The 22,763-nt window shown below is 44.1% G+C and overlaps 1 protein-coding gene across 1 annotated transcript in view; it reads left to right on the plus strand.

The window, feature by feature from the left end:
* GAMT (guanidinoacetate N-methyltransferase) overlaps window positions 1-9,098 on the plus strand; it is a 10,639-nt gene extending 1,541 nt beyond the window's left edge. Inside the window, exons 2-6 of the mRNA XM_056516861.1 lie at window positions 26-171; window positions 2,643-2,706; window positions 2,795-2,862; window positions 7,640-7,750; window positions 8,857-9,098. Coding sequence (XP_056372836.1) covers window positions 26-171; window positions 2,643-2,706; window positions 2,795-2,862; window positions 7,640-7,750; window positions 8,857-8,997 — 530 coding nt within the window. The 3' untranslated portion in view covers window positions 8,998-9,098. The remainder of the gene's footprint in view (window positions 1-25; window positions 172-2,642; window positions 2,707-2,794; window positions 2,863-7,639; window positions 7,751-8,856) is intronic.
* The last annotated feature ends 13,665 nt before the right edge of the window (window positions 9,099-22,763 follow it).

Below are 22,763 nucleotides of genomic sequence, written 5' to 3' on the forward strand. Positions count from 1 at the left end.
GACTCTCACGGTTTGCTCTTTACAGGAGGCCGTGTGCTGGAGCTTGGCTTTGGAATGGCTATAGCCGCTAGTAAAGTGGAAGAGTATAACATAGAAGAGCACTGGATTGTGGAGTGCAATGATGGAGTCTTTCAGCGACTGCAAGAATGGGCTAAAACACAACCTCATAAGGTAAGGATGACCTCTGATCCTGTACTAGAGGTATTGAAGATAAACTAAACCCAATTGTGCCAATAAAGGGGTTATCCAGGAATAGAAAAAGGTAATTTTTTTCCAAAAACATCACCACACCTGTCCTCAGGGGTGTGTGTGCAATTACAATTTGGCTCAAGTCACTTTAATGCAGTGGTCTCAAACTGTGGCCCCCCAGATGTTGCAAAACTTCTACTTCCAGCACGCCTGGACAGCAATTGGCCAACTCCTGTCCGGGCATACTGGAAGTTGAAGTTTTGCAACATCTGGAGGGCCACAGTTTGAGACCACTGCTTTAATGGAACTGATCTGCAATAACGCACACAACCTGAGGACTGGTGTGATACTGTTTTTGAAGAAATCTGCTCTGTTTTTGTAATCCTGCATAACTCCTTTTTAACCTATATACATATGGCACATTGATGACTAAAAACCCTACCTTGCTTATGTTGTCTCAAGCATTAATACAGTGTGAATAGAGTGCAGCAAGCAAGGACTATCTGTAAAGCTTGTCTGAAGTCTCCCAGCCGATAGGGTTCTATATGCAGGATATTAAAGATGGTGTTGGTAATATCCAAAACCTATGAATGGGGGGAGGGAGGTATTTAGTAGTGACTGTAAATGACATAGGAACCCCTGGCAGACTTAAAGGGAACTTGTCACTTGTTATATAGGGTAAATCTTCATGACAACACATTAAGGTTAATATCGTGTGTCCTACCATGCCTGGATGTCTGCTGGCATGTCTGTAAATGTGGAGATAACAACTTGTATAAATGTCAAACTCATTATGTAAATGAGGCTTAAAGGGGCTCTCTACCATAAGGTGATTTTTTTTTTTTTTTTTAGTACGTACCTGGCAGACAGTAATGGACATGCTTAGGAAGATTCTGCGCTTGTCTTGGGGCTAAATGGCTATGTTGTGAGATTACCATAACACTGTGGCTAGCTTTTTGTGAACTGGTATTTCCTTTTTGAGTTTTTTTTCTTTGCCTACAAATCCCACAATTCCATTTACCACCCTCCCACACATCAGCCACCCCACCCATTGAAACATAAATGAGCTGCATCCATTCAAAAGACCTGTGGTTTTCAATCAGGGTGCCTACAGCTGTTGCATTAGTTGCAGATTGATCTCTCTCTTCCACTATGCAATCGCTCCACCCATTGAAGCAGACAGGCTCCCTGTCATCAGCTGACTAGTGAGTCAGGTCTCGGCTGCATTGCAACCTGGGAAAAATCTGAGACAAGTAATTTTGTATGCTGTTAAAAATAAATATTGGGATGATATAATCACATAAGAATTGTGAGAAAACCATCACACACAGGTACAGACACTATATTATGAACTACACTAACTTTACAGCCCCTGTAGCATAGTCAAATAAAATAAAAACTCCTGGAATACCCCTTTTAGTCAGTTGTGCTTGCGGCAGCTGAAGTAGTCATGGCTCCCCGGGCTGTAATCCCGCCTATTTAGGCTCAAATAATGCCTAGACGTGGCTGAGCGGCTCAGTCAGGGCCTGATGTCCGTGATCACCGCTAGGCTGTCAAGCATATCTGGATAACCGTGATTATAGCCCGGGTGCTGTGACTGCTTCAGCAAGCCCATTGCCTGGAGGACAGCTTGAGCCTCATTTATGTACTGTTTGTGACTTTTAGAAAAGTAGTTTTCTCCACTTTAAGGATGTGCTAGCAGACATCCAGACATGGAATATTAAAGGGGTACTCTGCTCCTAGACATCTTATCCCCATCCACGACACACCCTCTCATACACATGAATAGAGGTGGCGTGACACCACGGTCCTGAACCCAGCGCTTGGAACAAAAAGTTCAAAATGCCAGGGTGGCGTGCAGGAAATTGCAGGGGTTCCCAGTGGCGGGACCCCTGTGGTCAGACATCTTATGGTTATCTCCTTTTGGATTGGGGGGTAAAATGGGGGACGGAGTACCCCACTCCACTCATTACACAGGGTAAAACTTAGTGAGGTTCTCTTTAATGTGGCACTTATATGGTTACCTTGTTTTAATGGGGTCCATAAAAACTGTTTATTGCGTAATGTTTCTGTAAGAGAACTCTATTAATATTAAATGTAGTAGGTTTGTGTGTACTCGCGTAGGATTGTAGAGGGTCAATGTGCACCTATGAATGTGGAAACTGGGTTCATGAGTGCAAAGCTAGATAGGATGTGTATTTGAGAAATGTCCTAACAAAAAGTGGACAAAGTGCAAAAGCAGGGGGTTTAAGGGGAAGCTGAGCAGAGGTAATTCACAGGGAACTGCATTGTCAGCATGTACGGATACTGTGCAGCATATACACTGATAAATCAGGAGAGTGCACGGACTGTACATGATCTGAGGAAATAGATGATCAATAAATATGCATATTGTACATGATGGAGGACTAGGATTGAAGTAAAAGTCCCTGACTTTGTCTATTGCTTTACAGATTGTTCCATTGAAAGGGCTGTGGGAAGACGTGGTGCCCACTTTACCAGATGGTCACTTTGATGGTAAGAACGTGCTCTCCTTTCTTGAATTTTGCATGCCTCCCAATTGCTTTTATTTTATGTAATGCTAATGTATTCTCTTTTATTTAAGGCATTTTGTACGATACATATCCTCTCTCTGAGGAGACATGGCATACACATCAGTTTAACTTCATCAAGGTAATGTCTTAATTTTTCGAATGGTCTTAGATTCTCCACATATAATCCAATTTAGTGGATGCCTTAACCCCTTGCTGCAGATGACTTCCCATCTGCCAAGTACAGAAGCCTGTAAGGTCCAGCCATAGATTTGTATACTGACAGTTATACTAAAAGGGCTCGTTCACATGAGCGGATTTCCTTTCAAACTCTCAGCCTGTTTCCCGCGCATTGCGCAAAATATAAGCTCACACAACTTGGTTGGTTGGAATAAAAAAAAATGGCAACCCAAAAAGGAGAGGGAGGCAGAATTCATAAGGTCCCATTCATACTATGGAAATTTTGGGTGGATTCTGCATGCAGCTGCCTCCTCTGGAATTGGTGCCTTCTGTCGGTGTAGAAGAGTGGTTCTTAACCTGGGTTCGATCGAACCCCAGGGGTTCGGTGAGTCAGTCCCGGGGGTTTGGCGGGGGAGGTCGCAACAGGACAGGCAAACCAAGCAATTGCTTGGGGCCCCCGAGTTGGCCCGGGGCCCGAACAGAGCCGGTGTTTGCCCGTCCTGTAGTGGCGTTAAGTTGAAAAACGCAGGGTCATAGCGCACGCCGGGACGTCACTGACGTCCCATGCGTGCGCACATGGAAACAAAGGCGCTGAGGACCGGAGGATAGAGAAGGAGGAAGACGCGCGCTGGCCAGCTTGGTAAGTGACCAGCGGCACGTCATCTTCGGTGCTCCGACCACTGGTCCCGAGACCTACTGCTATAGCAGGAGCGGTGGACGGAGCACTGAATATGGAGCACTGTATATGGCTGGAGGCTGTATGTCTGTGGGGGATCACTGCCCACATCAGTGGTCTTCAACCTGTGGACCTCCAGATGTTGCAAAACTACAACTCCCAGCATGCCCGGACAGCCGTTGGAGGTCCGCAACATCTGGAGGTCCGCAGGTTGAAGACCACTGGCCTGCCTAATGTGGGGGGAGGACACTGCCTGCCTAATGTGGGGGGGAGGACACTGCCTGCCTAATGTGGGGGGGGGGGACACTGCCTGCCTAATGTGGGGGGGAGGACACTGCCTGCCTAATGTGGGGGGGGGGAGGACACTGCCTGCCTAATGTGGGGGGGGGGGGAGGAGGACACTGCCTGCCTAATGTGGGGGGGGGGGGGGGAGGACACTGCCTGCCTAATGTGGGGGGGGGGGGGGGGACACTGCCTGCCTAATGTGGGGGGGAGGACACTGCCTGCCTAATGTGGGGAGAGGACACTGCCTGCCTAATGTGGGGAGAGGACACTGCCTGCCTAATGTGGGGGGGGGGAGGACACTGCCTGCCTAATGTGGGGGGGGGGGAGGACACTGCCTGCCTAATGTGGGGGGGGGGGGGGGGGGAGGACACTGCCTGCCTAATGTGGGGGGGGGGGGGAGGACACTGCCTGCCTAATGTGGGGGGGGGGGGGGGGAGGACACTGCCTGCCTAATGTGGGGGGGGGGGAGGACACTGCCTGCCTAATGTGGGGGGGGGGGGGGGAGGACACTGCCTGCCTAATGTGGGGGGGGGGGGGGAGGACACTGCCTGCCTAATGTGGGGGGGGGGGGAGGACACTGCCTGCCTAATGTGGGGGGGGGGGGGGAGGACACTGCCTGCCTAATGTGGGGGGGGGGGGGGAGGACACTGCCTGCCTAATGTGGGGGGGGAGGACACTGCCTGCCTAATGTGGGGGGGGGGGGGGAGGACACTGCCTGCCTAATGTGGGGGGGGGGGGGGGGGGGGGGGAGGACACTGCCTGCCTAATGTGGGGGGGGGGGGGGGGGGGGAGGACACTGCCTGCCTAATGTGGGGGGGGGGGGGAGGACACTGCCTGCCTAATGTGGGGGGGGGGGGGAGGACACTGCCTGCCTAATGTGGGGGGGGGAGGACACTGCCTGCCTAATGTGGGGGGGGGGGGAGGACACTGCCTGCCTAATGTGGGGGGGGGGGGGGGGGAGGACACTGCCTGCCTAATGTGGGGGGGGGGGGGGAGGACACTGCCTGCCTAATGTGGGGGGGGGGGGGGGAGGACACTGCCTGCCTAATGTGGGGGGGGGGGGAGGACACTGCCTGCCTAATGTGGGGGGGGGGGGGGAGGACACTGCCTGCCTAATGTGGGGGGGGGGGAGGACACTGCCTGCCTAATGTGGGGGGGGGGGGGCACTGCCTGCCTAATGTGGGGGGGGGGACACTGCCTGCCTAATGTGGGGGGGAGGGGGGGGGGGAACACTGCCATTGTTGCGAAAATGACAAGGTAAAGCCGCGCATTTCTGAACTGGTCTCTGAAACACAACAGCAGAAGTCACACTGATTTGCAGTAAATATTCATTATGTTTTGTGTGAAAATCATGTTTTCATGGTTTTGTTCTTTGTTCTTAATGGTTTTGTTCATTTTGTGCACCTATGTATAAATATATACTTATATATATATACCTCCTATGTTTTGAATTTGAAAAAATCATGTTTTATTTTTCCAATTAAGAGGGGTTCGGTGAATGCGCATATGAAACTGGTGGGGATCAGTACCTCCAACAATGTTAAGAACCACTGGTGTAGACATTAAGGGGAACATTTATCAAAACCTGTCCAGAGAAAAAGTTGCTGAGTTGCCCATAGCAACCAATCAGATCGCTTCTTTCATTTTACAGAGGCCTTTTCAAAAATGAAAGAAGTGATCCGATTGGTTGTTATGGGTAACTCAGCAACATTTCCTCTGCACAGGTTTTGATAAATCCCCCCTAAGTGCAGTCCCAGGACTTTTCTGGTGGAATCCAATTACTTGTCAGAACTTCACACTTTAGAATTTTAGTTGCGGAACTGTACAGCAGAATCCCACTGATTTAAATGGGCTGCTGCGAGTGGTGTAATTTCAGAGATGCCTGTACATTAAATCTCACAACATGCATCAGTTAAGACTTATTTATCTTAAAGGGGTTATCCAGCACTTAACAACTTATATTCTAGCCACAGGATAGGCAATAGGTGTATCTACGCTGCCTCCCATAGACGGTGCATGGAGCCAGTGCTGCCTACCACTCCATGCAGCAGGGAAAGCCAGGGCCCTGTTCTGGAGATAGAGTTGTGTCCCAGCGGTCGGACCCCCTGCGATTAGACACTTAACCCCTATCCTGTGAATCAAGTGCTGTGTAACTGCTTCAAGTCTGTACTAGAAGTATGAGAGCTCAGAGAAGAATGCGGTTTCCATTAACCCCTTAACGACGCAGGACGTATATTTACGTCCTGCGCCGGCTCCCGCGATATGAAGCGGGATCGCGCCGCGATCCCGCATCATATCACGTGGGTCCCGGCGCTAATCAACGGCCGGGACCCGCGGCTAATACCACACATCGCCGATCGCGGCGATGTGCGGTATTAACCCTTTAGAAGCGACGGTCAAAGCTGACCGCCGCTTCTAAAGTGAAACTGAAAGTATCCCGGCTGCTCAGTCGGGCTGTTCGGGACCGCCGCGGTGAAATCGCGGCGTCCCGAACAGCTGATCGGACACCGGGAGGGCTCTTACCTGCCTCCCTGGTGTCCGATCGACGAATGACTGCTCCGTGCCTGAGATCCAGGCAGGAGCAGTCAAGCGTCGATAATGCTGATCACAGGCGTGTTAATACACGCCAGTGATCAGCATAGGAGATCAGTGTGTGCAGTGTTATAGGTCCCTATGGGACCTTTAACACTGCAAAAAAAATGTAAATAAAAAGTGTTAATAAAGGTCATTTAACCCCTTCCCTAATAAAAGTTTGAATCACCCCCCTTTTCCCATAAGAAAAATAAAACAGTGTAAAAAAATAAATAAAATAAACATATGTGGTATCGCCGCGTGCGTAAATGTCCGAACTATAAAAATATATCATTAATTAAGCCGTACAGTCAATGGCGTACGCGCAAAAAAATTCCAAAGTCCAAAAAAGCGTATTTTGGTCACTTTTTATACCATTAAAAAATGAATAAAAAGTGATCAAAAAGTCAGATCAAAACAAAAATCATACCAATAAAAACTTCAGATCACGGCGCAAAAAATTAGTCCTCATACCACCCCATACGTGGAAAAATAAAAAAGTTATAGGGGTCAGAAGATGACATTTTTAAACGTATAAATTTTCCTGCATGTAGTTATGATTTTTTCCAGAAGTGCGACAAAATCAAACCTATATAAGTAGGGTATCATTTTAACCGTATGGACCTACAGAATAATGATAAGGTGTCATTTTTACCGAAATATGCACTGCGTAGAAACGGAAGCCCACAAAAGTTACAAAATGGCGTTTTTTTTTTCGATTTTGTCGCACAATGATTTTTTTTCCGTTTCGCCGTGCATTTTTGGGTAAAATGACTAATGTCACTGCAAAGTAGAATTGGCGACGCAAAAAATAAGCCATAATATGGATTTTTAGGTGGAAAATTGAAAGGGTTATGATTTTTTAAAGGTAAGGAGGAAAAAACGAAAGTGGAAAAACCCTGAGTCCTTAAGGGGTTAAAGAGCTGAGGTACGTGCTCTCAAGTGCAAGTGTTCACACAAAAAAGGCACAAGGATGCAGTCTCTGAAAGGTGAGGCCTCCCAATAAACCAAACACTTTGCCTCCGGGCCAAAAGGCACCTGCAAGGTTCCAGGTACAATGTCCCCTTTTGCCAAAGCTGCACACACACCTCCCATAGACCGGCAGGAGGAAAACCCAGAAGGGCTACCGCACCCTAAACAATCCTTGTGACGAATAAAGAACACAAAGTGGTGAGAATGAGGTGTTATACATAATGTCTTTTTCCAGGGTCATGCTTACCGCCTGCTCAAGCCTGGTGGAGTCCTTACCTACTGTAACCTTACATCTTGGGGAGAATTCTTGAAATCAAAATACAATGATATAGAAACAATGTTTCAGGTAAGAGGTCTATAGATAGTTGGTTATATTCGCACACTGTAAATGTATAGTAATGTATATTACACAGTTGTCGTCTGCAGTACTAGGTTGTCTCCTTGGGGTTGTTATTGCATAGTTTTTTTTTTTTGTTTTTTTTTGTTTTTTTTCCAACTTTGTATGCATAAAGTAGCAAACAGCCTTACCTAAGCAATTATTAGTATCCACATTGTAGTGGTCACGAATTTATCAAGTGTGTAGGCATAAAGTCGCAACCTCCACAAAGTCAAAGCCAGGCCAGACCTGGCCTGAAAAAAAAAAACTTTTGGAGAGCACTTAATAGGATGGTGGGAGCTACCCTTTTTTTTTTTTTTTTTTTTTTTTTTTTTTTTTTTTTTCTGTCCCTGCCTATTGCCAATCTATCCCTAACCCCCGCCCTGCTTTTAATTTTTATTTTTACTATATTAAAAATAACTTTTTGTCTGCCTGGCAGTGTGCTCACTACCAGGCAGCCTTCCCCAGCAGGCACCAAGTCACTGATGCCTGCTGGGGGGGACTTCCGCCCTTAGTTCATCTACACAGGGTGCCTCCAGCTGTTTCACCACTACAACTCCCAGCTTGCCCTGACATCTATTGGCTGTCTGGGCATGCTGGGATTTGTAGTATTGAAACAGCTGGAGGCACCCTGTGTAGATAAACTATTAGCTAGTTACATGCGGCGCTCCGTGTCCCGTCCCCTAGGAGGGAGACCCCTAGTGGCCGGTTTTCAAATGTAAATGAAACCATTTTAATAAAAAAATAAGTATATTAGAGATGTTGTAGTACATAAGTACTACAACATATCAAAAAATAAAGTTGGTGACAGTGCCCATTTAAGTCTTACAAAAAAAACTTTTTGTGCAGAAAAGTCAGAGGAGAGGAGGAAACCTACAAAATGGTTTTCTAAAGTGATTTGATTTTTTGCTTACATGCACCAAATTTATCACCCCCCTTAATATAAATGTGTTGCACATAAGCAAAAAAAAAACCTTCAAAACTAACTTTCCAAAGACAACAATGATAAATCAGCCCCCTTGTCTTTGTCCAGTGGCAGAAGTCCTGCTTATGTATTTTATACTCTATCTTCACAGGAGACTCAGCTACCTCAGCTGTTGGAGGCTGGATTCAAGCAGGAAAATATTAGCACCACAGTGATGGATCTTATCCCTCCCAAAGAGTGCAGATATTACTCCTTCCCTAAGATGATTACACCCAGCATTATCAAGTCTTAAGCAGATCAACGATTCCTCTGTTCTGTACTAGAGATGAGCGAACTTACAGTAAATTCGATTCGTCACGAACTTCTCGGCTCGACAGTTGATGACTTTTCCTGCATAAATTAGTTCAGCCTTCAGGTGCTCCGGTGGGCTGGAAAAGGTGGATACAGTCCTAGGAAAGAGTCTCCAGCCCACCGGAGCACCTGAAGGCTGAACTAATTTATGCAGGAAAAGTCATCAACTGCCAACTGAGAAGTTCGTGACTAATCGAATTTACTGTAAGTTCGCTCATCTCTATTCTGTACAGTAGAAAACCTGCAGACAGCTACCTCTCTTCCCACACGATGCAATGCCAATCAGTGCCTACAATGGGCAGCACTAGTTCTCTACCAGTGCCTGTGTTGACAGTGAAACGGGCACTTGACTGAGCAAAACATTCACTACACTATTTTCACTGTGGGATCTGCCAATAGGGAAATGTGAAATATTTAAAATGACTGCTGAATAAAATGTACCTTTTTTTTGACAACGTGTGTGTGTGTTTTTTTTTTTTTTTTTTTTTTATTTAAAAATATGTTCTTGCTAGAAAGCTTTTAAGTCTATGTGCAAAGCTACACTTCCAGTCAGGTGTTTCAGGAGATTCTCATCTAGAGGTCAGTAAGGATACATTAAATTATATACATTAGATACATTACATTAAAAAGAAAAAAAGACCCCTTGATTTACTTTCAGAAATAAGGTAACAAACTATAAGCATGTCACTGGTACTATATGGCAATAGAAATAACAAGAGATTTGTTTATTTTTTTCATTTGATGATAATACCCCTTTAAATAATATACCAATTGTTTAGGATAGCATTGCGTACTATATCATACAGGGGGATGAGAATATTGAAGAGGAAACAAGTAAACCCATTGTAACTTACAGAAAAAAATATTACAATTGGGGTTACATCAATAAGCATAAGAAGAGAAAGTTTAAGAATATTCAGAAGACTGGTTGACAGAATCCAGACCGAAGGACAATTTTAGTTGCGGTACTTGCTCGTGCTGCCATCTCAATTCTAAGCTTAAAAATATTACATTGGCTGATTATAATTTGCAGAGCAATAAAGTCATTACTACAGGTCTACATATATGGTATACAGTCTGGTATGTAGCTGTAATACAGTCATGACCGTAAATGTTGGCACCCCTGAAATTTTTCTAGAAAATGAAGTGTTTCTCACAGAAAAGGATTGCAGTAACATGTTTTGCTATACACATGTTTATTCCCTTTGTGTGTATTGGAACTAAACCAAAAAAGGGAGGAAAAAACAAATTGGACATAATGTCACAACATACTCCAAAGAATGGGCTGGACATTATGTCAAATTTATTTATTTATTTATTTTTTTTAGTTCCAATGCACACAAAGGGAATAAACGTGTATAGCAAAGACAAAATTTAATTTTTTTATTTGTTTTCCCTTCATCTCCTCAGCAGCACAATATGGGGTGTCTCCGCCCCTGTGAGCTAAATACGACTGGGATTTTTTTATGAAAAGACAAAGAAAAACTACAGGCACCTTCCCTTCTGCCTTTAAAATGTTCTCCACACATTAGAATCGTGATAAAAACAAGCAATCTCCAGGTAGCAGAGCGGGCTCAATGGAAGCGCTGAGATCAGATAAGAAGTTAAAAGGATTTGTTTCCCGGTCACCCGCTTCCTCAGGCAACTGGTTGCCTGAGGAAGCGGGTGACCGTGAAACGCGTTGCATTATGGGAAATAAATCCTTTTAACTTCTTATCTAGTCTCAGCGCTTCCATTGATCCCGCTTTGCTACCTGGAGATTGCTTATTTTTATTGTGATTCTATTTCAGCGGGACGAAGCTGCAGAGACCCTTTAACCCCTTAAGGACGCAGGACGTAAATGTACGTCCTGGTGAGGTGGTACTTAACGCACCAGGACGTACATTTACGTCCTAAGTATAACCGCGGGCATCGGAGCGATGCCCGTGTCATGCGCGGCTGATCCCGGCTGCTAATCGCAGCCAGGGACCCGCCGGCAATGGCCGACGCCCGCGATCTCGCGGGCGTCCGCCATTAACCCCTCAGGTGCCGGGATCAATACAGATCCCGGCATCTGCGGGAGTTCGCGATTAAAATGAACGATCGGATCGCCCGCAGCGCTGCTGCGGGGATCCGATCATTCATAACGCCGCACGGAGGTCCCCTCACCTTCCTCCGTGCGGCTCCCGGCGTCTCCTGCTCTGGTCTGTGATCGAGCAGACCAGAGCAGGAGATGACCGATAATACTGATCTGTTCTATGTCCTATACATAGAACAGATCAGTATTAGCAATCATGGTATTGCTATGAATAGTCCCCTATGGGGACTATTCAAGTGTAAAAAAAAATGTAAAAAAATGTAAAAGTAAAAGTAAAAAAAAAGTGAAAAATCCCCTCCCCCAATAAAAAAGTAAAACGTCCGTTTTTTCCTATTTTACCCCCAAAAAGCGTAAAAAACATTTTTTATAGACATATTTGGTATCGCCGCGTGCGTAAATGTCCGAACTATTAAAATAAAATGTTAATGATCCCGTACGGTGAACGGCGTGAACGAAAAAAATTTTAAAAAGTCCAAAATTCCTACTTTTTTAATACATTTTATTAAAAAAAAAATTATAAAAAATGTATTAAAAGTTTTTTATATACAAATGTGGTATCAAAAAAAAGTACAGATCATGGCGCATAAAATGAGCCCCCATACCGCCGCTTATACTGAAAAATAAAAAAGTTATAGGTCATCAAAATAAAGGGATTATAAACGTACTAATTTGGTTAAAAAGTTTGTGATTTTTTTTAAGCGCAACAATAATATAAAAGTATATAATAATGGGTATCATTTTAATCGTATTGACCCTCAGAATAAAGAACACACGTCATTTTTACCAGAAATTGTACGGCGTGAAAACAAAACCTTCCAAAATTAGCAAAATTGCGTTTTTCGTTTTAATTTCCCCACAAAAATAGTGTTTTTTGGTTGCGCCATACATTTTATGATATAATGAGTGATGTAATTTCAAAGGACAACTGGTCACGCAAAAAATAAGCCCTCATACTAGTCTGTGGATGAAAATATAAAAGAGTTATGATTTTTAGAAGGCGAGGAGGAAAAAATGAAAACGTAAAAATTAAATTGTCTGAGTCCTTAAGGCCAAAATGGGCTGAGTCCTTAAGGGGTTAATGATACACCTTGTTGTACTTGGTTGGAGTACAACCTCATGTGGTAAGCGCAATTCACACTTAGTGTTACCAACTCACCTTTGGTGTTACTCTACGGAGCGCATCCGTTTGTGCTTTTTTTAATTTCAGTTCTCTACACATTAGGACAGTGAATAAGTTATCAAGTAGTAAAAAATTAAGGTATAAAGGGAGGGAAGCTTGTGTTGCTGAGGAGACTAAGGGAAAACAGCAGCATAATATAGGGATTCAGCAAGTATAACCCTTAGGGAGGGCTCTCCTGCCTTGCAGAATTCAGGATAGTCAGAAAATCTATAGTGTCTTAGGAAAGTTAATGGTGTACTCCAGGTTGCAGACTGGCAGATGTTCCAGAGGGACAGAATTACATTCTGCCCAAGAGGCTGAAATAGACCTCGTAGAGTGAGCTCTTATGAACTCCATTGCAGTCAAACCTTTGGAAGTGTAACCTGTTAACACACTCACAAATCCACTGAGAAATGGATGGTTTTGATGCTTTTAGAACCCTTCTTTGGCCCATGATGTAAAACAAGAAGGTTTTCAGATTTCCGAAAGGGTTTAATTATTTCCAAGTAAACGTTTCACTCCGGCCGGCTCATTGAAATGAATGACATAAGGGAGCGCATACGAAGGCATACGGGAGTGCAAGGTTTTAGCTCCCCCCTGCCGTATGCGCTCCCGTATGGGAGAAAACGTAGTGTGAACCCAGCCTAAGAAGGCAGTATGAGGTTCAACTGAAGCCAAAGCTTGAAGTTCACTAACCCTCTTGGCAGTAGTAACAGCCAACAATAAGACCAGTTTAACCCCTTAAGGACGCAGGACGTAAATGTACGTCCTGGTGCGGTGGTACTTAACGCACCAGGACGTACATTTACGTCCTAAGCATAACCGCGGGCATCGGAGCGATGCCCGTGTCATGCGCGGCTGATCCCGGCTGCTGATCGCAGCCAGGGACCCGCTGGCAATGGCCGACGCCCGCGATCTCGCGGGCGTCCGCCATTAACCCCTCAGGTGCCGGGATCAATATAGATCCCGGCATCTGCGTCAGTGCGCGATTTGAATGAATGATCGGATCGCCCGCAGCGCTGCTGCGAGGATCCGATCATTCATAACGCCGCACGGAGGTCCCCTCTCCTGCCTCCGTCCGGCTCCCGGCGTCTCCTGCTCTGGTCTGTGATCGAGCAGACCAGAGCAGAAGATGACCGAAAACACTGATCTGTTCTATGTCCTATACATAGAACAGATCAGTATTAGCAATCATGGTATTGCTATGAATAGTCCCCTATGGGGACTATTCAAGTGTAAAAAAAAATTTAAAAAAATTTAAATGTAAAAGTAAAAAAAAAGTGAAAAATCCCCTCCCCCAATAAAAAAGTAAAACGGCCGTTTTTTCCTATTTTACCCCCAAAAAGCGTAAAAAATAAATTTTATAGACATATTTGGTATCGCCGCGTGCGTAAATGTCCAAACTATTAAAATAAAATGTTAATGATCCCGTACGGTGAACGGCGTGAACGAAAAAAAAAAGTCCAAAATTGCTACTTTTTTAATACATTTTATTAAAAAAAAAAAAATTATAAAAAATTTATTACGTTTTTTATATGCAAATGTGGTATGAAAAAAAGTACAGATCTTGGCGCAAAAAATGAGCCCTCATACCGCCGCTTATACGGAAAAATAAAAAAGTTAGAGGTCATCAAAATAAAGGGATTAAAAACGTATTAATTTGGTTAAAAAGTTTGTGATTTTTTTTAAGCGCAACAATAATAGAAAAGTATGTAATAATGGGTATCATTTTAATCGTATTGACCCTCAGAATAAAGAACACATGTCAATTTTACCATAAATTGTACGGCGTGAAAACGAAACCTTCCAAAATTAGCAAAATTGCGTTTTTCGTTTTAATTTCCCCACAAAAATAGTGTTTTTTGGTTGCGCCATACATTTTATGATATAATGAGTTATGTCATTACAAAGGACAACTGCTCGCGCAAAAAACAAGCCCTCATACTAGTCTGTGGATGAAAATATAAGAGTTATGAGTCCTTAAGGGGTTAAAGGGGTATTCCAGGAAAAAACTTTTTTTTTTTTTATATCAACTGCCTCCAGAAAGTTAAACAGATTTGTAAATTACTTCTATTAAAAAAATCTTAATCCTTTCAATAATTATCAGCTGCTGAAGTTGAGTTGTTGTTTTCTGTCTGGCGACAGGGCTCTCTGCTGACATCTCTGCTTGTCTCGAGACCTGCACAGAGTAGAAGAGGTTTGCTATGGGGATTTGCTTCTAAACTGGGCGGTTCCCGAGACACGTGTCATCAGAGAGCACTTAGACAGAAAAGAACAACTCAACTTCAGCAGCTCATAAGTATTGAAATTGTTAAGATTTTTTAATAGAAGTAATTTACAAATCTGTTTAACTTTCTTGAGCCAGTTGATATATAAAAAAAAGTTTTTTCCTGGATGACCCCTTTAAGAGTGAGGAACTGTAAACGTGCCGCAAGACACGGAGACCCCGGCGAAGTAAAGCAGCCAGAGCTGCAAGATAAAACAATATGCTCTAAGTAAAAAAAAAAACTGGACAGGGGGAAAAAATTATTCCATGCAGGCTCCAAAAATCTGGAGTCTGCACCGTCCTGCTGTCCGCACAGGACAGAAAAAAAGCAATATGGCCTAGGGGAGGAGGCCTTATATGGGGGGGTTAATTAATTGTTTAATTACTTGGGCAGAATTTAAAATTCCACCGTCCTGCCAGCTTCACAGGGGCAGAAAACCCCACTTGTGCTGCTGGTTAGGATGTAAGGAAATCTAGAGTCAGGCTGGTGTGAAGATGAAGTTCTTCCTGGGACTTGGCTAGTATAAGGTCTAAGTAGGGGATTACAGTGGTCCCTCAACATATGATATTAATTGGTTCCAGGAGAACCATCATATGTTGAAACCATCATATGTCGAGTACATTTGTCTATGTAAAAATGGTAATTGGTTCTGGGGCCTCGGAACCATTGTATGTTGAATACATATCTCTATGGGAAACTGCCAATTGGTTCTCGGATGACCATTGTATGTGGAGTGTATGGGGAGTGTTTAACAAACCAGGGTGCCTCCAGCTGTTGCACAACTACAACTCCCAGCATACATGTACAGCCATTGACTGTCTGGGCATGCTGGGAGTTATAGTTTTGCAACAGCTGGAGGCACACTGATAGGGAAACATTGATGTATGGGGTGTATAGTGTGTATATGTATTGTATGTGATGTGTGACATTGCATACAGTACTGTACAGTACTTTAAATACCTTCTACAGCTCTATAGGAAAGGAAGGGGAGGGCAGCCAGCAGCCCATTGGATGCCTGCAGCAAGATGGAAGCCTGCGTGAGTTAGCAGGACAGCATGTGAGTAACAGGAGGCAGAACGGGGCACACGGGGCACATTAAACAACTATCTGTCAGTTGCTGAAGTTGTCAGCGCTTTCAGATAGCTGTTTGTACGATGGCCCCGACACACAGCACCATCATATGTTGATGCTGCCTTCAACATACGATGGGCTCTGAGAGGCCATCATATGTTGAAATGCTCATATGTCGGGGCCATCATAAGTCGGGGGGTCACTGTATTCTGATTCCCTGAATTCTGAGGACCACCATCATGGAAGAGACCACTTTTGTAAAAACAAATGGGGCGGTTGTGATCCCAAAGGGAAGGACACGAAACTGGAGATGGTGAAGAACTCCCTTGATGTATACTGCAATCTGCAGGAATTTCCTGTGGTTCTGAAAAATTGGTATATGAAAGTATGCGTCCTTGAGATCCAAGGACGCCATTAAGTCGTCTCTCTGTAGGAGTGATTTGACAGATTTTATTGTTTCCATCCAAAACTTTTTCTTCACAATAAGTCTGTTCAGGTATCTGAGATCTATTATGAGTCTCCTTTTTCCTCCCGGCTTGGGCACAAGAAAAACTGGAGAGTAAATTCTTTTGCCTTTCATGGCTAGAGGAATGGGTTCTACAGCAGCAATAGCAATGAGATCTAGAATCGACTGCTCCAAAAAGTCCTGCTTTGGGGACTTGAGAATGGAAGATGTCAGAAACCTTTCTGGAGGCTGAGATATGAGAGAGAGAAAATAAACTCTCCTTATGATGTCTGGAGTGGACACCTACAGACATGCTGTCTGACTCAGGATTTTGGCTTTTTGGTATTTTTGGCTCTTGAGTATCCTCTTCCAGCAGATCCAGATCTCTGCCACGTTCAGAATTTCTATTCTGTCTGGATCTCTGTGGAGAATGGTCACGTCTTGACTGATTATATCGCCCTCGACAGGATCTATCAGACAAAGGAAGGTTCTTCCCCTTCTAGTTAGAGTTCCTCCATTATAGTGTTCAACTCGGAGCCAAATCATTTCCCAGGGCTACATTCCAGGTTGCATAGAATGTATTTAGATGATTTATCACCGGGCCAGGGTCTTAGCCAGAGAGCTCTTCTAGCAGCAGAGGAGAGGGACATATTGTGGGCAGACAACTTCATCTGTTGGCAGTTTGCGTCATAAAGATAGTCTATGATTAAGTTGATATACTTAAAAGATCTTAGAATCTCTTCCCTGCTAATGCCAGAATCAATGTCATCCTGTACTCTAGTGAGCCAAGCTTTCATAGCTTTAATAACCTCAGAAGAGGCACATCCTACAGTACTCTGACAGGCAGCTGTAGTATAGGACCATCTTAAGGATACCTCAATCGAGGTAGAAGGAGCTCCCCCTGATTTTCAGGCAAATTTTCAGTTTGCACAGCTTTAATAAATTTTGGAAATTTTTCAACAGGAAAATAATTCTTTCCCTGCACCTCTTCCTCTTCTGAAGTGGATGATTTTGTCTCATCCACAACTCTAAACTCTTCATCAGAGTGAATTATAGTGGGAGTCTCACCCCGTCTAGGCCTCTTACTTGTAGCAGGGGCAACAGCAAGGGAGTCTTTTAAATCCTTAATAGAACCGAAAACAAATTCTTTAACCCAAACAAACATCTCCTGCATGGATGGTTCTTGATTGGGTGGAAGTCTGGGACGGCAAGCAGAGCAAATAGGATAATCGTATCCATCCGGAAGGGGTATCTTGCAGGATGCACATTCTAAGTGTCTACGCTTATGGGTAGACTTTCCATGTGACTCTCACATCTGCCAGACCCTTCGGATTCCATGGAGGACATTTAAGGAAATATATATATATATATATATATATATATATATATATATATATATATATATATATATAGTGATGTCGCGAACATAAAATTTCCGGTTCGCGAACGGCGAACCCGAACTTCCGCAAATGTTCGCGAATCGGCGAACCGGGCGAACCGCCATTGACTTCAATGGGCAGGCGAATTTTAAAACCCACATGGACTCTTTCTGGCCACAATAGTGATTTAAAAGTTGTTTCAAGGGGACTAATACCTGGACTGTGGCGTGCTGGAGGGGGATCCATGGCAAACTCCTATGGAAAATTACATAGTTGATGCAGAGTCTGGTTTTAATCCATAAAGGGCATAAATCACCTATTATTCCTAAATTCTTATGAAGAACGTGCTTTAGCCCCCTTTAGGCAGCACATAGAGCCCCCCTTTAGGCATCACATAGTTAGATCCCCCCTTTAGGCTGCACATAGATTTCCTCATAATAGGCAGAACATAGTTAGAGCCCCCCTTTAGGCAGCACATAGGTAGAGCCTCTCTTTAGGCAGCACATAGAGCCCCCTTTAGGCATCACATAGTTAGATCCCCCCTTTAGGCAGCACATAGATTCCCCCATATTAGGCAGCACATATTTAGAGCCCCCCTTTAGGCAGCACATAGGTAGAGCCTCCCTTTAGGCAGCACATATTTAGAGCCCCCTTTAGGCGGCACATAGGTAGAGCCTCCCTTTAGGCAGCACATAGTTAGATCCCCCCTTTAGGAAGCACATAGAATCCCCCATATTAGGCAGCACATATTTAGAGCCCCCCTTTAGGCGGCACATAGGTAGAGCCTCCCTTTAGGCAGCACATATTTAGAGCCCTCCTTTAGGCGGCACATAGGTAGAGCCTCCCTTTAGGCAGCACATATTTAAAGCCCCCCTTTAGGCGGCACATAGGTAGAGCCTCCCTTTAGGCAGCACATAGTTAGATCCCCCCTTTAGGCATCACATAGTTAGATCCCCCCTTTAGGCAGCACATAGATTCCCCCATGTTAGGCAGCACATAGTTAGAGCCCCCCTTTAGGCAGCGCACAGATTCCCCCATATTAGGCAGCACATAGTTAGAGCCTCCCTTTAGGCAGCACATAGAGCCCCCTTTAGGCAGCACATATTTAGATCCCCCCTTTAGGCAGCACATAGATTCCCCCATTTTAGGCAGCACATAGTTAGAGCCCCCCTTTAGGCAGCACTGGTTTTATTTCACAGCCAAAAAAGTTTTTTTTATTTTTATTTGAACAACTGTCACACCAAATGTGATTTGCACTAGTGTGACAATGAGCAAAAAAGGTTGCCAGCGGAGTTCCCCTTTTAAGCAGAGGTCCCCAACCAGGGTGCCTCCAGCAGTTTCAAGACACACGGACTGAACTTATAGCCCTTTTAATACTGTAGTTAGTTGCTTGAAGGAAATTAAGTTTTACACCGGAGTACCCCTTTTAACCAGCGGTTCCCTCCCAACCAGGGTGACTCCAGCTGTTGCAAGACACACAGACTGAACTTATAGCCCTTTTAATACTGTAGTTAGTTGCTTGAAGGAAATGAAGTTTTACACTGGAGTACCCCTTTTAACCAGCGGTTCCCTCCCAACCATTGTGCCTCCAGCTGTTGCAAGACACACGGACTGATATTTGAGCCCTAAAAAGGGCTTTTTTGGGTGCTGTCCTTAAAGCAGATGTTAGACTAGTGCTTTAGGAGTAAAGTGAATACACCACCTAGCAGCAACCTAGCTATTGCTTTCCCTATTACAGCAGGCGCAGCTTCTCTGTCCCTCCACTTTCTAAGCCTGCAGCATGCCGAATGAAGGTAAAATGGCGTCCGTGCAGGAGGTAGAAGGGTCTGGAATGGAGGGACTGCTGCTGATTGGCTGTAATGTGTCTGCTGACTGACTCACAGGGTCAAAGTTTACTGCAATGTTAAAGTATAGGCGGCGAATCGAATTTCACATATGTTCGCCCGGCGATGCGAATGCGAACATGCTAAGTTCGCCGGCGAACAATTCGCGACATCTCTATATATAAATGAATTAACAAGTATAAAGGCAGAATCCTATAGAATCTAAGAAAAAAAGGACATACATTAATGGAAAAGAGAGAAAACCTCAGAGAAGATGGTAAGCAAGCAAATGAATGCAGGAAGCACACAAAAACACAACTAGTAGTAAACCTCAAAGAGACTGAGCCCTGCATGGGGGAGGTTTAAATATGAAATAAGTGACGAACACAGACATACGCTCCGAGATCTGCAGCTTCCGGACTTCGGAAAGATGCCACAGCGCACCGAGCATGCATGAGGAACAGCATGACAGGTATCTGTGGGGAAAAAAAGAAGACGTTAACAAGTAAAAAGGGGACAGCCTCAGGAACATCCACGCTCACATAAGGACAGGAAAAAACTCACTGTCCTAATGTGTAGGGGACATTTTATACGCAAAAGAGGAGGTGCCTGTAGTTTTTCCTTGTTTTTTCATTAAAAAATCCCGGTCCTATTTAGCTCAACCAATATTGTGCTGCTGAGGGATGATAGGGAATCGTGTTACTGCAATCCTTTTCTGTGGGAAATACTTCATTTTCTAGAAAAATATCAGGGGTGCCAACATTTACGGCCATGACTGTATGTTTTATATTGGTAAGATAAAACTGCCTCTGTTCCATAACAATGATGCCATCGCCTTCTCGCTTACCGCTCTTGAGCAAGTGGAGTACTTGTGGAACGGGATGGACAGACATAAATGTTTGCTGATCAAAGAAGCCAGATGGATTATTTGTTTGGGAGGTCATGGGGCCCCTTGGCTGTTTGCCGTGTTTTTCGATGTTTTTAAATGCACTATTTTTCTTTGTGTACATAGGTTGCCATGACTACTGTTGGTCATGTGCTATAAAACTTCTTAGAATGTGATGACATAAGGGCCAGTTGAAGTGCTATTGATGCGCGACACTGTGAAGTAACCCTTGCTTGTTTGTTTGTCTCGCACAAGTAAATTTTTGACCAGATTTCAATAAAGTCACTACCACATGATCTTTGTCTCCTGGTGAGTGCCCTATTAATCTTTCTATGATTAGATGTTTGCAAAGACTATTTGCCTATGGAGTAGAGAGCACAACCAGTTGTTTTATGTGGAGGATTTGTCGGCTGTGGGATGTAATACCTCTCCTGGATTGGTGTTGGAGTGCATATTCCTAGTGATGCAAGGTTTTCTCTCTTTGAAGTAGGAAAAAAAATGCCATCTCTTCAGCAATCTTTATTTGGCAAACATACCAACACTTTATAGCTTTCTTGTAAAATTACTTTTTTGGGTGCGGAGGCAGCTCCATATTAACAGCATAGTGTTCTATGCTTTTTCAATAAAAAAGATACAGTGCATTTGAAAAGTCTTCCGATGGCTGAGGGCCCGCCTGGAGAAAGGTCCGCTGAAATAGTCGAGGGAAGGACTGTGTGGATGTGCACCGTCTCATAGACGGCAATGTAGTTCGGCAGAATTCCGCTCAAAGAATTAACATGTTTATTGTTTGGGCAGCTGGGATTCCACAGTTAAACAAAGAAGCAGAAACCCACTAAAAACCGGCTGTCAAGAAAAGAGGCGGTTTGCACCTTGGGAGGATAGTCAGGTAATGGAGTATGTATGATCAGAGGGGGAGATTTATTAAAACCTGTGCAGAGGAAAAGTTGACCAGTTGCCCATAGCAACCAATCAGATTGCTCCTTTTATCTTTAAAAAGGCTTCCGAAAAAAAAAAGTAATCTGATTGGTTGCTATAAGCAACTGGTCAACTTTTCCTCTGCACAGGTTCTGATAAATCTCCTCAGTGGCTTTACTTCTTAGGCTACATTCACACTTCAAAATGTCCGCACAGAAAATCTGTACGGACAATCCAGAGGCTGCAAACATACCAACACTTTATAGCTTTAATGTATAGGTACTTTTTTGGGTGCGGAATGCAGCTGCATCTTAACAGTATTGCATGTTGTATGCTTTTTTTAATAAAAACATATAGTGCATTTGGAAAGTCTTCTGATGCCTAAGGACCCTCTCGCAGCAAGCTCCGCTGAAAAAGTCGGACGGACGGACCGCATGGATGTGCACCTCATGTGTTGGTATGTTTGCAGTTTCCAAAATGTCTGCACAGATTTTCTGTGTGGACGTAGCCTAAGAAGTAAAGCCACTGGGGGAGATTTATCAAAACCTGTGCAGAGGAAAAGTTGACCAGTTGCCCATAACAACCAGATTACTTTTATTTTTCAGAGGTCTTTTTAAAGATGAAAGAAGCAATCTGGTTGCTATGGGCAACTGCACAGGAATGTGGCATTGCATTCCGTGCGGAGATTGCAGAAAGAACGAGCAGGTTGATTCTTTCTGCGGACACAGAATTTCCATGCCAGAAACATCTGGCACAGCAATTCCTATGTGTGCACAGCTCAGAAGAATCCTGTTGAATTCAACAGAAATTCCAAGGTGTAAACATAGCCTTACCAAAGAGCATTGTGCTCAAAGAACAATACTTAAAGGGGTACTCCCACCCTAGACATCTTATCCCCTTATCCAAAGGATCCCACCGCTGGGGACCCCCACAATGTTGCATGCGACACCCACCTGTTTCTTGTCCGGAAGTGATGGAGGGTCTCTGTCGCGACCACGGGAACGGAAGTCCGTGACGTCAGGACTCCGCTCCCGTGTGACGTCACCTCAATGCAAGTCTATGGGAGGGGGCGTACCCCTTTAAGCAGACATGTAGATAAATGGCATCGGGTCAGCAGCCTCAAAGTCGTTACGGCAAGTGCAGCACACTCCCGGCGTACAGGAGTAGAGATAATTAAAAAAAATGGACCTCTATGAGGGTGCTTTTTCCAAGACAACAAGTCTGGTGTAGTTAGAACATCCTTTATTGCAAAAACAACGCATTTCAATCCCAGAAAAAAAAAATCATCAGAAAGGATTTTACTCAGGTTCACCCGCACTACAACCCAGAGTATTGGGTTTAATGTGGGTGAACAGCCTTTAAGTTTATATAAACAGAAGTTTATTCCAACCCGCTGCAACGAAGAATCACAAATTTGTATGTTTAAAGAATCTGGAAATCAGTGATTATTTGGTGCATACTAACAGCAAATGAAGGTTCCCCCATTATAGAACACTAGCAGTCAGCATCCCTGGCATAAAATGCTTTGTAACAATGAGCAAACGATAATATACACTTGCTGCTTAAAGTACCACATCAAATATGATTAACAAAAGAAAGAAAACAAGAAATGTGTATAAATGTGGATGTCCTGACTGAGTGCTTCTGGGGAAGAAAAAATAAATAATTATCTGGCATATTGGATT

This window comes from Hyla sarda, chromosome 1 (genome assembly GCF_029499605.1).
Source record: "Hyla sarda isolate aHylSar1 chromosome 1, aHylSar1.hap1, whole genome shotgun sequence".
NCBI lineage: Eukaryota > Metazoa > Chordata > Amphibia > Anura > Hylidae > Hyla > Hyla sarda.